Source organism: Malurus melanocephalus, unplaced genomic scaffold (assembly GCF_030028575.1).
Source record: "Malurus melanocephalus ecotype Western Australia unplaced genomic scaffold, MMel_1.1 scaffold_228, whole genome shotgun sequence".
Classification (NCBI taxonomy): Eukaryota; Metazoa; Chordata; class Aves; order Passeriformes; family Maluridae; genus Malurus; species Malurus melanocephalus.
Window position 1 is genome coordinate 330,233 of NW_026623460.1, and position 14,718 is coordinate 344,950.

The 14,718-nt window shown below is 43.4% G+C and overlaps 1 protein-coding gene across 5 annotated transcripts in view; it reads left to right on the plus strand.

Moving 5' to 3' along the window:
• The window catches only part of PALM2AKAP2 (PALM2 and AKAP2 fusion), a 252,737-nt gene that overhangs the window by 224,345 nt on the left and 13,674 nt on the right, over positions 1-14,718 (plus strand). For all 5 annotated transcript variants that reach the window (XM_057374544.1, XM_057374546.1, XM_057374547.1 and 2 more), the window contains one exon: positions 11,254-13,645. In XM_057374544.1, the coding sequence (XP_057230527.1) occupies positions 11,254-13,645 (2,392 nt within the window). The remainder of the gene's footprint in view (positions 1-11,253; positions 13,646-14,718) is intronic.

Below are 14,718 nucleotides of genomic sequence, written 5' to 3' on the forward strand. Positions count from 1 at the left end.
TGACATCACAGTACTGTTGACGAGCTGGGGAAGGAATTTGACTTAATGAGCCAAAAAAAGCCAAGGCCTTGGTGGAAAACAACATTTTTGGGGTTTGCTGTAGAGTTTACAGAAACAGAGAGAAAGGAAAAGCTAAGATTTCTGACCTGTCACATTTATTTATCACATTGAATCTTTACATTCTATACTGGGAGGAGTATTTAAAATACCACTTTTCCAGATTATATTTGTGGAATTYTTTGTCCTGTATCTGTTTTGTTCATTGTGAGCAGCAGTGAAATTTACGACTTTTTACTAGGTGTAGTACAGGAGAATGTTGATACTTTTGTATATCCTGTGCATGTGGTAAGCAGGACATTCAGTGTCTGTGTTCTTCAGACAGCACTTGCAAAGTCTTCTGGCTGAATTTTTAGTTTTTCTGAAGGAGTATGTTTCCCATTATTTCAATGCGTTATCCTTCTTGACACTGTAAAGCAAATTTCAGTTAATGAAGAAGCTTYCAGGGTGTCTGTTCAGCTTCATCTTTCAGTTGTTTAACACTGAAGGAAATTAAGCATCGTGCGGTGAGCAGTCACTTTTAGCAGCAGCAGCATTCCTGGGATTTTTGGTGTTTGATGCACGCTGTGACAGCTGATGCCTCTGTCCATGCATCAGGATAGCACATTCTTCAGCTCCTGAGAAATGAGGAAGGATGTTTTAGGGGAAAGTATCTGGAAGCCAGGATGACTTTCTCTTTCCTTTTTGCTGCTTCTGTGGCTTTCCTGTGTACAGGCTCCAGAGCTGAAATCTCCATAGTGCAGTCAGTTCAAATACCGAAAACCGAGCTACTGCTTGTGTGATGTGCTGGTAAACAATGTTCTTTTCAGAAGGTCTGGTCTTCCCCACTCTACAAAGCAATTTGATCTGGAATGTGTCAAACTTCTGCTTGTACAGAAATGCGAGGTGCTGCTTGCAGTTTAATGCTGAGCCTTTTTATGAGTGTTTAAAATAGCTCCAAGTAAGCATTTCCTATCAAAAAGCACATGGTCTGAGAAATGCAGCAACTCCTAATATAACAGCTTAGTTGGCTTTGGTGATCTTGCCAACATTAAATGAATTAACCATTGTTTATTTCAATTTTCTGTAATTAGGTAAAAAAGAGCCCACAACTGACGGACTGGGCAATCTGAGGGAATTTTAAAGCAGAGCAGTTTGAGCTGGAATAGCCAGTTTAGYTAACACCGTTTTCCACCACTACTATCTTAATTCTCCACGTGCTGAAAGAGCAAGTGGTGAATGCCTTAATCAAATAATATCCTAATATAGTCCAGATGTGCTATTGGTCATTTTAATCAGTACCTTTTCAGCAGGAAAAGAAGGAATAATGAGTTTTTCCATGGAAGAGGGGAGGGGAGCAGGGGTGGAGGGACAGGAAGTMGTAGGTGCTAAAAGGAGATGTCCCTGGGATTTCTCAAATACATTCTTCCCAAATAAGGAATCAGAAAAATAATCATATGCAGGTCTCACTTTCAATGAAATATGCTCCTGCAGGAGATAGTGAGATGACTGAAATTCATAGTTGGTGTTGTGAGCAAAGCATAGATGAAGTTGCTTACTGTTCAAAACCCAAGACTCACATGATAGGTCATGTTTATAGCCTGGGGACAGCAATGGCATGTGCAGAATTTAGCAACATCCTCCTTCTTACAGAGGGTACACATTTAGTCTCTCACTACCAAAACTGTTTTGTGGACCCTGTACTCTGACTTTCTGTAAAATTTGACTTATTTGCTGAATATATCTWTTGAAGCAGTGTGTCAGAGTCCCCTGATCATCCCGGCTACGTTGGATTCATTATTTAATGATAGCAAATTTCATTCCATGGGTGTGTATATGTGAAGGGGGATTTTTCTACACGCACCATCCAGAAAATTAAATCACGTTCATGCCCTTGTGGGAAGACCCCTGTGAGTTACACTCCACTAGAGTTACAACACTTTGGCTCTTGTATAAAATCTTCAGCTAAATTCTTTTATCCACGGTCTGTTTCTGGGAAAAGGGACAGGGAGTGAAGGCATTTTTGTGTGGTAGTTCCCTGATGGATGCCTGGCACAGTGTCACACTGGAGAGCATGATTTAGGCATGGGAGGTGACATGCCAGGCTCTTGTTGGAAGTGGTTTCTCTTCCCTCCTGTGTTCACAACACAGCTATAGGCAGAAAGACTTCAGTTTTGTCCTTGGACCACCATCATATTTCCCCCCTCTTCACTTACATAAAGTGATTTTTAGCYGGCAGTAGGCTAGATAGCCTCTTTTTTGATGTCCTTTCAATTTTCTTTTTATAAAACTTGAAGAGCTTTTGCCTTAGTCTGGAGGTAGCAGCCTAAAGTACATTTTGGGTAGAGCTAATTCTAAATAGGGATCTTTTTAAGCCACTACATGCTCTSTCTTAATAGAGAGTTTTAGAGGTCTCTAGCTTTAAAATAACTCCATTTCCCTGAAAAACTGGGAGGAAAGCAATGTGTAGAGTGCTCGAGCCAGCCGGCTGGTTGAGCCCTTGGCCTGTAACCCTCCCAAGGCTCACTGCCTGCAGTGAATAAACATTGTCCTGTTTGTGTCCTGACCCTGCCATTGGGTGACACGCACTGYGCCGTGCACGGTTACGTAGGCACACCTTCATTTAAGGAGATTTTCTTGTGATGGGTCTTAATGTAATAGATCAGAGCAGCTGTAACAAGTCTTACTGATAGCGACAAAACATCAACAATAATTCTTAACCTTCTTCATCTGTCAGAGAAACAGGTGTTCAGCCCTGCATTTATGAGCATAATTTGTTCCTTCAGCCCAGCATAGCCTCTGTGGCAGCATTCCTGTCATATTCCAATAGGTATTGAACAGCCATGCCTTTCAGAAGTACAGCAAGTATTAATTAGGCTTTGGGAAACAGTTAAAAGCAATATGACCTCCAACAGTTAGCATTTGTGAAACGGAGAGCTGAAAGTGAAAAATCTTAATCTTTATTGGCAAAGGTTTGTAGGTGGTTGCTTCAGTTAAAGCATTGAATTCCTGCTCTATTACCTTTGAAAGTAAGTGGTGAAAGAGCTCCTGCATTGAGATCATACATCTTTTTTTTTTTTTTTCTTCAGAAAATGCAGTTTAGGCTGCCCTTTATGAAAGATTTACTGAATTGTACCAGCTGCTGAAAGATTCTGTATCCTCAGAAGACTTTAATACATCTCAGAAAGCGTATTTGTTTGTTTAAGGCAGGTTTATCTCTGTTCCTCACACCTATTAAACCAGTTTTCCTAGCAACCATAAGGTCTCAGGGAGCAAGTGAACTGCATGGCCTTTTGTCTCCATTTACTGCCTTCCTCCTGCCCCTGCCTAACCCAAATTCCTTCCTCAGGAGGTCCCTTTCTCGTGCACCAAAATGATTAACATGTCAGTATTTTTCTTGAGATCTCTATTTACATAGCAGAGTTGCAGATCCATTCTTTAGATGGAACACGAACCCTGTGCCCCGTGTGAAAAGATTTAAGGAATTTTCCCCTTGTCTCTCTTTTTTTTTTTTTTTGTGCAAGCGACCGTAAAGGTCACTCTTTCCTTGTGCTGACATTATCTAGATGGGTTAGAGAGTATTAAGAGCAAGGCTTAGTTTAGCGTCCTTTCCCCTCCCCGCTGGGATTAGATCATGCTTTATCAGAGCAATTGTTCCATCCTCGACATGTGCAGGGCAGATTTCAACTGCAGCATTTTGTGAGACTGATTTTTCATGCATACAATCAAAAGTCGTGTCCTGCTCAGCTCAGTCTCGGTGTTAGGCGCTCTGTTCAGCTGAACATTTGTCTGTCCTTATTCAGTTGGGATTTCTCCTCTTCCATTGAACATCAGACCAGAGGCTGAGTGTGAGAGGGCTGCTCACAGCAGAGCCCCTAGCTCAGCTCCAGCCCCAGCCGAGGGAACCTATCCAAGTGGACTTTGTAATGGTGCAGGGACCTCAGCTGTGAAAAAAAAAAATCTGCTTCTGTTCCTTAAGAATTGTATAATGCATTGAATTCCTTGCCAGGTAGTGGTCAGTTTTCTAATTGTGCAATATTCCTTGTGTGCTAGTTGGATGGGATGCTCTTTTTGCACTTCGTTAGGAGCTGGAGGCTGCTTCACAAGATCATAGTTACTATTTTAAGTGACTTAGCACCACAACCTCTTTGAATCAAGTGTCCCAGCTGCTGAAATGCAATCTTGTTTCAGCGAAAGCAGATTTCAGTGACRAGCCACGGAAAAAATCAGCCTTAGGAAAAATGTGTAACAAAGTTAAAAAGTACTAACCATCTGTGGTGGTGCTCTTGATTAACAGGCTAATGTGGTTTGTATTGACCTTGAGTCCAGTGCTGTCCCTCGGCAGCATTGCTTTGTTTCCTGAGCCTGCACACAGGGTGTACTGTCCTTTCTGTCCTGGGGAACCGTGTGAAGCGACACGAGAAATAATAATACTTAGTTGTGCATATTAATTTTCAGGTAGAAATAATTTTGAAATGGAAAGGAGCATCACAAGTGGGATTTGAACTGGTGAGAGAGAGATGATAAAAGCACATTTTTCTGGATGAAATGCRTTCTTATGCGCACATTTACTGCTCTAATTCAGTTGCACTTTCAGGCTGACCTACATTACAAGAAGCCAACAGTGCAGAGAATGGGAGAATGGCATTTTGAATGAAGGTTCTGGTACATGAAATCATCACCAATTTACTGATTTCTTGGGTTCGTCAGGCTCCTGTTCATCCCATATGTGAGTGATAGAAAATGGGATGTGAGTCTGGCAGTACCAAACAGTGCTCCACTTTCTGAATGGRCGTTTAATCACAGCTTCCTGTAATTTCAGATTTCCATCTTGATGATGTAAACCTGAACAGAGCTTTTATAGCAGAGCTAACCAGCCCCACACAGGATAGTAYCTGTGTCTACACCACTTGAATATATACTGCTTTCCCCACTACCAGCTGTGTAACCATCACAACCTAATAAACTCTGCTTTGTTTTTGATTTGTCAGAGGTGAGTTGTCACTCAGCAGTTGGCAGCCTTTTGTCCCTAAATATTAATTTCTSTATGAATCACTTTGCCCATACAGGTGCTTTGTGCAGTTACAGTTCTTTGCAGGAATTAAARTATTTTGTAAAAAGAAGTTAGCATTTTATTGTTGCTTTTTTACAGCAGCTGCACAAGCATTAAAGAAGGAAGATACTTGATTTTCTTGCTGCTGCAGCAGTAGTTGAAATCCAGTTTTTAAGGTTGCAGATTCATCACGGAGGGACCRGATCTGCGTTTTTAGGAAGCAAGAGAAAATAGCTGGCATAGAAGATCAGGTGGTTTCCTATCTGAATTAGACCCTGGAATGAGTGGGAAGCAATAAGGTTTATTACAAATTTGGATCCTGACTTACCCAGGAAAATCTTCACCTATTTGTTGTTGAGGGCACATAAAATACTGGAACTATAGAGGCACATATGGAAAAATACAGTATCAATTGATTGTGTCCTCATCTTTAAAATACACTGYCCTACAGTATACGTTTATCATTAAAGTATTCATAATTCTTGGGCCACTGTTGTCCATCTTTATTACAGAAGGAAACAAAGATCAGGATTTGATTTGATAAAAGAGTTTTATAGTGTATCACAAAGTGGAAGCTGAAGCCTGTGGCTCAGATGGAATGAAGAGAATATTGCAAAACCTTTCACACGTTTTCTGAATGAATGCAATCACAACTTCTTTGCTAAAACAGATGAGGAAAGGAAATAGGAAAACCACGGAAAAAATGTCACACAGCAAAGCTCTCCAAGTAACCAGTTTTTGGGGCGCTGTATCCCCACAAGTCTTGTTACTGTCTGTATTCTAAAATAGCCCCTCACTGCTTCTTCAGGGGAACATTGATTTTTGGAATGTACTCTCGTGATGTCTGAAGTGCTTAGGAGACAAACCAGCATTTCATAAAGAAAATATTGTGCTGTCTGGCTACCTCAGAAAAGTCACAGAAGAGCGTAGAGAGCGGCTTATGGAGAATGTCATCGTGACACTCAACAGTAACACATTTTAGTAACCAGATATTGTTTCAGTCTGTGTATTGAAGACACTGTGTAATGCACTGTCAGAGGAACAGGCCAAGTTTCGCTTTTTGTGTGCGAGTAAGATTGTGAATGGAACTATTCAAGGTAGTGTCAGCATGTGCCTGACATCTTAAATTCAAAAGCTGGTGACAGGATTGAGGGATTTTTTTTTTCTGAAACGAATTTTATTTCAGTAGGTGAAAACTTGTAAATTTTTTGGAAAACACTTCACTTAGTTTTAAAACTTCAGTTGAAAGTATAAAATAATATATGAAAAAGGGAGACCTTTTCACACAGGAACAAGAAGACAGCACTTTAGGTATGGATTTAGGRATTTTTTGGTGTGTTTTGGTTTGGTTTTCTTGACTGAAAATATATGGTTTCTGTAGGTAATGTGAATAGAAACTCTTTCTTTCCATAAGTAGTTCATCATCATCATCTTCACTCCTTTTTTCCCCTCTGTTTCTAGGATCTTTTGGAACATATTTTTTCCAGTTACTGCTTTCTCTTAGCTCACCCAAATAGGAAATTTTCAAAACATGAATGTTTGGCCCATTTCTTTAGACTGCTTTGTGCAAAGGCTCCCTCTGGCACATTCTTGTCCCTCCTGTGTCRAGGGGCGATCACCACATTTTTGGAGTTGGATGGGGCAGCAGCTGCCAGGGAGGGAGGGAGGGAATGCAGGAACCACTGTGACACAGGAGCTGCTGCAGTGGTTTGCTCTCTCATTCCCATTTGGGATGTGGTGGGATGCTGGCACCTTTCTGACCCTCTGTTGTGTGTCAGGGAGCATGAGCTGTGAGGGATGGGTGCTGTCCCTTTATACAGCTGTAGCTTTTCTGGGTTTTTTTTTTTTATTTTTCTGTAGCTTTTCTGCAACATTTCATGTGCTCCCAACCTACAGAAAATGAGTTCTGCAAGRTTTGCTCTCGCTAGCAAGCACAGAGCAATACCTGTGCATGCCAGGAGTTTTGTCTCAGGACAGGGTGGCTGTCTGGGAGCACACAAGTTCACTCGACTCTTGTGCCTTTGCAGTTTGGGATTGGCTCCATCTGTTCGGCAGGTGGTGACTGTGCTCTTCAAAAGGGTGAGGTGAATGAAAGCAGCTGCTCTCCTGAAGGTTTGCCAGAGTGAAACTCCTAACAAATCCATCATTTGCTTCCTTCTTATTTGCWAATAAGAAGGCAGGCCAAGACAGTAGGTGAAGAGGGAAGAGATGACTGACGTCAGCAAATAAGTATGGATTAGCTGGTCAGCCATATGTGAATGCGGTTTTAGTGCTAAAATTTCTTGATGTATGGTGGGCCCAATAGTCAGATCCCAAAGGAGAGTGGAAAGGGCTGAACAAAACAGTGGTTCAGTGCTGAAGCAGTGGGAGGAGTAGCAGATGAAGTACAGGACATCTGCAAAAGAATATGAAGGCAGAAGAAATGGAATCTTGACAGCACTAACAAAGACCAACAGCACCAAAAGCTGCCTTGAAACTTGGCTGGAGTGATTGTAGAAGACCACAGTGAGGAAACTTTCAGGTTTTCTTAAACCTTCTTAGTTGTTTAATCTTTTCCTCTCCCTTCCCACCGCTGCCACTGGTGCTTCAGGAGAATGTTGATCTGGCCCAGAAGGATTGCCTCCCACTCGTTTCCGTAGGCATTTTGTGCTGCATCAAACAAAGGAAGGCACTGGCAGCACTTTGCTGGGTCTTGCTAGTAGCACACCCACATCTTTTTCCTTCTAAAAGAGCTGATTGCCCAAACACTTACACTTTTGTAGATGAAGAATTTAGCCAAAGAGAAACTATGCTAATTATTTTCTAAGCTGGTAATAACTGTAGTTTACTGAAGTGCAGCCGCATTGTGGAAGTGACACTAATTACCTTTTGCACCTCAACTTTAACAGGCATGAATGCACATTCAGAAATTGTGTAAATGTAACCAGCAACTTCCTGAAAATCTGGGTCTAGATGAGCAGTTTAAGGGAGTCACTGTCAGTGCTGTGTTGCTGAGTACAATTAGGTTTGAATGCAGTCCTTTTCCCATTCACAGGTCTTTGTAATGGTGCAGGCTTTGAAAAGCCTCCTCTCTGTAGGCAGAAAATATAAAGCTTCTGGTACAGGCTGATCAGCGAGGAGCCAAAGCAGCCCCCTGGAAAGCYCACCGCCTTCTGTCAAACAGCTGAGGCAAGGGGGGCTGTGCCCCACTGCCCCTCCTCCAAACCTCCTCCCACCTCTGGTGGCTCATCCCAACATGTGCCATTTTCCCACAGTCAGTTGAGCTGGGCCAGTGCTGTGGCCTGGGCTGTCTTCAAAAGCTTTGTTTTGTCAGCTACTTTTGTCCTTAATTGTCTCAGTTTGCTTCTTAAAGTATTTCATCAGATTGATTTCTGCACTTCACAGGAGTGTCTGGAGCGCACTCTTCATTGACATGACATCACAGAGCTGTCCCCAAATTCTGCCAGAATGTTTGGAGGAAAAAAATGAATGGCTCTTCCAAATGTATTTTTTTTCTTTTCCTAGCATTCCTCGCTGTCTTCTCTGCCATGCTGGGAGTCCTTCTTCATAATCGGTTATTAGACACCAGCACAGAAAGGCTCCTCCAAAAAAAAGCAATGTTTCCTCAGAGGTTTTACTGCGTAATTGKCTGTTTTGCTACATAATTACATGTGCCACACTAATTGCATAGACACACGCTCTCCCAGAATTGCCTGCTGTCACAAATGCCCGCCCTGATGAGACAGTTGCRTGTGCCTTAACTCTGAGCTGCGGATGGCAGCTATGGTGAGACAGTGGGCTCGTGTTGAGAGATTTGGGCAAAACACTGCACCTGTGGATGTACTACCGAGCTTGAATATCCAAATGCACGTGAACTGAAATTGCATTAGAGCAGTGATGTGAATAGACGTGCTGTAGTGAGTGCAGTCTCTGGAAAAATCGGGTACTTTCCCAGCTCCATGGTGTGTAGGTGCTGGAAACACAGGAACAGGGAGCCCTTCAGCTCTGGTTTGGCTCTGTAGGGAGATGTTTCAGTGGTGGGAGTGCACATCTTCATTAACTGATTTTTTGTCCACTCAAGACATATTCTTGCAGTTAGCTACCAATGTCACAGGTGGCTTTGATCAGTCTGATCAGAGGGAAATATTGGCAGGAGCATAATTGCATACCCATGGTTTGTTGTGAAAGGGGACAGCTGTCAGTCCTGCATTTTGCACAGGCTGCTCTACATACTCCTTTTTGCACCAGCAARTCAAGCAGGGAAGATGTAACACCAAATATCAAAACAGTATTGCAGTCTTAATCCTTGTTACCTGAGTACCCATTGTGTACATGGAGCTCTGCCAGCAAATCAAGAGCAATTCACGCCCTTTCAGGTTAAAATAAACATTTATCTATGATTCTTTCATTCCRTCTGTGCCTACTTGAAGAAATAAGCACTTTTACACTTCTGTATTTGTTTGCAGAACACCTGATTTGTTGAATATATCTTTAATAGGACCAAAGAAGAAATGAGCCACATATAGATATTTAAATGATGAAAAATACAATATGCATTAAGAAAAGGGCTGATAGAAACTTCAGCTTGTGTATTTCTAAGCTCARCAGAAAGTGAAGAAGTGAAGCAAGTAAAACCATTGGAGTCTGTGAAGTGAAATATGTAGACAAAAGCAGGTTGTTTATTTTTAAAGATATTTTTCCAATGTTTAAGCACAATTAAGAAAGTACCTAATGACTGAAGCCAGCATTGTCTTCAAAACTGCATAATTAGACAGAAAGCTCTTGAGAGTGTTTTTAGAAAGGGCTCTTCTGGCTGACTGGCTGTAATTCTTTAAGGTGTGTCAAATGCATTTGACTGCCTGTATAAATCCTGTGGCAGTGTGATTGTTCAGGTCACTGCTAAGTGCCATTGTGCTCCTTGTTGATCGTCTTCTGCTGCAGTGTGTATTAATAGCATGCTGGATAAGGGGCAGGGGTGACTACCAGACAATGGTGCTCTTGTTGTAGCCACTGAGTTCACAGGGTTTGATCATTTTCGAAGCCCATGCCTCACACTCATGGAAAGCAAGACARACACCTCAGATACCACCCTTCTGCTTTAAAAGGAGAGTCAAAGTGAAAAATGGATTGCTTTTGGTTTTCATGGTTTAGGAAGTTAGCAAGAGTTAGCAAGTTCTTTTTGAAGAACCATGTTTATAATGTCCACTTCTTCCTTTTTGGTGGTTTGGATTGTTTCTGCCTATTAGCAGTATAGAATTATTGAGAGTCGATTGATGTGTTACCAACTTAATCAGAAGATCCTTGAGACTTTACTCACAGGAAGTTCATTAGGGCGCTTGACCAGTAAAATCTGCCTGTATATGACCAGAAATAGTGTTTCTTTCAATAACCTTCATGTGACCAGAGGCAATACATCAGGGAGAAAGATGAATCAAGTACATCTGCACTACAGATCAAAGAAGGGGGCGGGAGAGATCATGACTGCGGTCCCTGTCATGCTCCTTGTGATGGTCTTCGTGCTGTGGGAGTTGCAGATGCTTCCTGTCTCCCAAGTTCAGTTGTGTGTTGGTTTCCATGTGGGATGGAGAAAGAGCCCTTGTCTTTCCAGCACCATGTAATTCTACTCCGTGTTTGATGACCAGGATTGAGCCACTGAGAATCGAGCATTCCCTGCAGTTCCCACATCCTTTTTTCATAACTTGGTGTGAATCACTGTCTCTTTCTACGCATTAGCATCTGTTTTTTGCAAACAGGGGCAGTAATACTTTTTGTCTGTACAAGCATGAAGAGATTGCTTTTAGGTGTAGAAAGCATTTCTAGAGTACCAAGATGATAGGTGGTGTGTGCTGCAAGCGCGGATCTTTGAAGAATGCAAACTGCCAAGTTACTGTTAACTTAGAAATTCAAAGCTTATTCGTAGTCACAGACCAAGGCACAGGCATGRGAGATTCTTAAAAGAAAGTTTGTTGTTTTAGTATGTTTTCCAGCATATGGTAAGGTAAMATTAAGGTAACTTCCTGGTTTTTGTGTTATTGGCTTGCCTTGCTCTCCCACACTCTGAGGGAATGCTTTAATCTCAAGTTTAAGAAGTGCTAGGATTTGTTTTCCAGATGGTGTTTGCTCTGTAAAAAGTCTGTTGCTCTTGTTTTAAGACTTCATCATAATTTTTCTCTCTTTTGTTKTAGAAATCTTCCAGAATCCCTGAGGATGACATCAGGTTAAGAAAAAACCGAGACCAAAACTGTGCCAATTTCTTGGAGCCAGCTACTGTGCTTGCTGCAAAGGAAGAGAAAATGGAAATTGAAGTTCCAGTTTCTGAACACAAAAGCATCACCACAGTGGCTTCACCACATCCCATAGACAATCCAACCCACTTCTTTTCCCCTGCTTCCAGCCGAAACGGAATTAGGGACAGGCATGAATCTCTGGACAGTGAAGTTGCTAAAGAGATCAGATACTTAGATGAAGTGCTGGAGGCAAATTGTTGCGATTCTGCTGCAGATAGTACAATTAATGGGACATCCTCCCCTGAACCAAGTGCAGTCTCCGTTATGGATGGCTCGGGAGCCTCTGCTAACGTCAGTAAAGAGTCAGGATCCAGTGAAAGGGAAGAAAATGTAGCAGACAAGCAGGCACCCTTGGGAGTTGAGCCACGTGGAGCTACTATAACAGATGAGAACCCAAAATCTAATGGCCATTCCTTGGGTGGACTGAAAGAAGACACTCGGGAGASTCTGAAGGTGCCAGGAAGTCCCACTTCTTCAAACAGTTCTAGAAGATCCTCTAAGGATGGAGAAACAACTCTTACAACCCTTAAGAAAGAGGCAAAGTTTGAACTGCGAGCCTTTCATGAAGACAAAAAGCCCTCAAAGCTCTTTGAAGATGAGGAAGAGAAGGAAAAATACAAAGTCCGCAAAGTGAGACCATCAGAAGAAATGATGGAACTTGAAAAGGAGAGAAGGGAGCTCATTAAAAGCCAGGCTGTAAAGAAAAACCCCAGCATTGCTGCCAAATGGTGGAACCCTCCTCAGGAGAAGCCTCTGGAGGATCAGCTGGATGAGGAGCATCTGGAGTCTCACAAGAAGTACAAGGAGCGCAAGGAGAGGCAGCAGCAGCAGGGTGCAGCACCAGCATCCCCCAAACAGGTCAGCTGCTCCTTCGTACCCCCGGAGCCAGTCAATGTCAAGAAGGAGGACATTGTCACAGAGCAGATCGACTTCTCAGCTGCCAGGAAGCAGTTCCAGCTGATGGAGCATTCAGGTCCATCTCAGGGTCAGGCCCCACCGAGGCGGTCAGGAACGCCCAAAATGTTCTCCATCAAACCCTTCTACAAAAGCCTCAATTCCCCAAATGTGGACAGGCCGCTCTCCTCTGTGACCAGACCCGTTTCAGCATGCGGGCAAACCGGACAGCCCGAGGGTAACAACGCCACCCTTGGCAAAGCACAGAAAGTCTCCTGCAGCTCAGAAGACGACAAAAGCCCTCAGACTGCCACAGCTGACACAGCAAGAGAGTTRCCTTGCAGTGACAGCCCCAGGGCTGCACCAGCCTCAAAGCTGTGGGCGGAGGATGGAGAATTCATGAGTGCGAGGGCAGTGTTCACAATGGTGAAGGACGATGGACAAGCAATTCTAGACCACCTCCCAAAGTCAGGCAGCGCCTCGTCCCCTCCAGAGGAGCTTGATTCCGGTTTGGATGACTTGTCTGTCAGGTCTCAGGACACCACCGTCTTGGAGACCCTTTCCAACGACTTCAGCATGGATAACATAAGCGACAGCGGTGCCTCCAACGAGACCATGAGCGCGCTGCAGGAAAGCTCGCTGGCGGATTTCTCCCTGCCGCAGACCCCGCAGGCCGACACTCCGGCCGAGTGCAGGGCCGAAGGCATCTCCAAGTCTTTCAGTGACCCAGGCTGTGATTCACCCTCCTCTRCCTTGGCAGACTCCCTGCTGATGGATGACCAGCTGGAGTACCACGCTGGCCTGCTGGTTCAAAACGCCATCCAACAAGCCATAGCGGAGCAGGCGGATAAAGGAAACTGCAARGAAGAAGAAATGCCAGCAGAGAAAGAGATCCCAGCCAAAGAGCAGCCAGCAGGCTCTGGGCCAGCTCCAGCCTCCAGGGAGCATCAGAACCCAGTGTTTGAGCCACCCCAGGTGTCTTCACCCGTTCAAGAAAAAAGGGACACCATACCAAAGACTTCAAAAGAGGAAGACTCAGGACTCAGGGAAGGGAAGAGTTTGCAGCAGTCACCCGTGTACTCAGCCAGCCAGCCATTCCTCGTGGAGGAAAACAGGCATGAAGTCAGCTATTTCAGCAAGTATTCAGAGGCAGCTGAGCTTAGGAGCACCGCCTCCATCCTGGCCACACAGGAGCCTGAAGTGACCGTGGGCCCTTTCAAGTTACGGTCAAGGAAACAGCGGACTTTGTCGATGATAGAAGAAGAGATCAGAGCTGCCCAGGAGCGAGAGGAGGAGCTGAAGAGGCAGCGGCAGGGTCTGCAAATGGCACCGAGCCCTGTTACAAAGAGCGCGCCGCCCATGCCCGCCAGAACTGTGTCTTACAAAACTGCACCAGGTAAGAGCCCCAAGTGTCASAGCAGAAGTGCAGTGTGACTGAAGGATCAGGTATGGTTTAGTTTATGTCATTTCCTAATGAAAATGCAGTTTGGCAGGGGGTGGGAGGYCAGATGACTTCATCTACCTGGAAACTGTGTGAGAGTTCCACTACCTTTCTGTCGGTGAGCACACCCATGGAATGTTCTGCTTTTTCACAAATAGAGTGCAGAGATGCTGATTGTTGTTACTAAACCCCATTCTGTGTTCACCCACCGCCACCTTGTAGCATGACAGGACTATCGCTGAGCTGCCCAGACCACCCACTGAAATTCAGGATCATCTCAAGGAAGGACAGCAGCAGTATTTGCAGCTGCGTGGCTGTTTGAAAGACAAACACACAAGGCCTTCCTTAATAGGCTTCCTGTTTTCTTGCACATCATCAGGGAAGTGCAGAAGTAGTTGAGATGTGGAGATTTTGAGGTTTTGAATCAGATTTCTTTTTCTGTGCGTTTTGCTTTCTGCTTTCAGGTCTTGGTCCTAATTAACTTTGTCTTGTAAAATGAGAGCTGTGAGTTGCCATGTGTTTTAGGTGATGTCATTCACTACTGAATTAAACAGGCATCACAAACAAAATGTTCAGTAGATTCCAGTAAAGTTTCTGGATTCTTTTGGTGACATTCACAGCAGTTACAGCATATCTCTCTCCCCATTCCCCTATTCAAGAAATTATATCAAGCACTGATGCCTTCTAAATATAATACAGAAAAAATACATATGAGAAACCCCTAGAAACACATACCAGGCTTATTTCTGTGCAGTGATTTTTATAAGCATATACCTACCTATGCTTTGCAGGTACTTTTAACAGCTCTCATTGTGAAAAAGCATTAATTTTACCAAGAATACTTAAATTCTGTCTGTATTTCCACTGGTGTAAATACGAGCCAGTGGTAGTAATTTTCTTTTGAAATACATGGTATGCTTGAATAAGATCTAGATTTAGCCCATTACGATTGTGAACTCGAAGTTTCATGGAGCACATAAATCAGTAATACTTAGTTTTGTTTCTTCTGCAAAGAGGATGATTTTAGT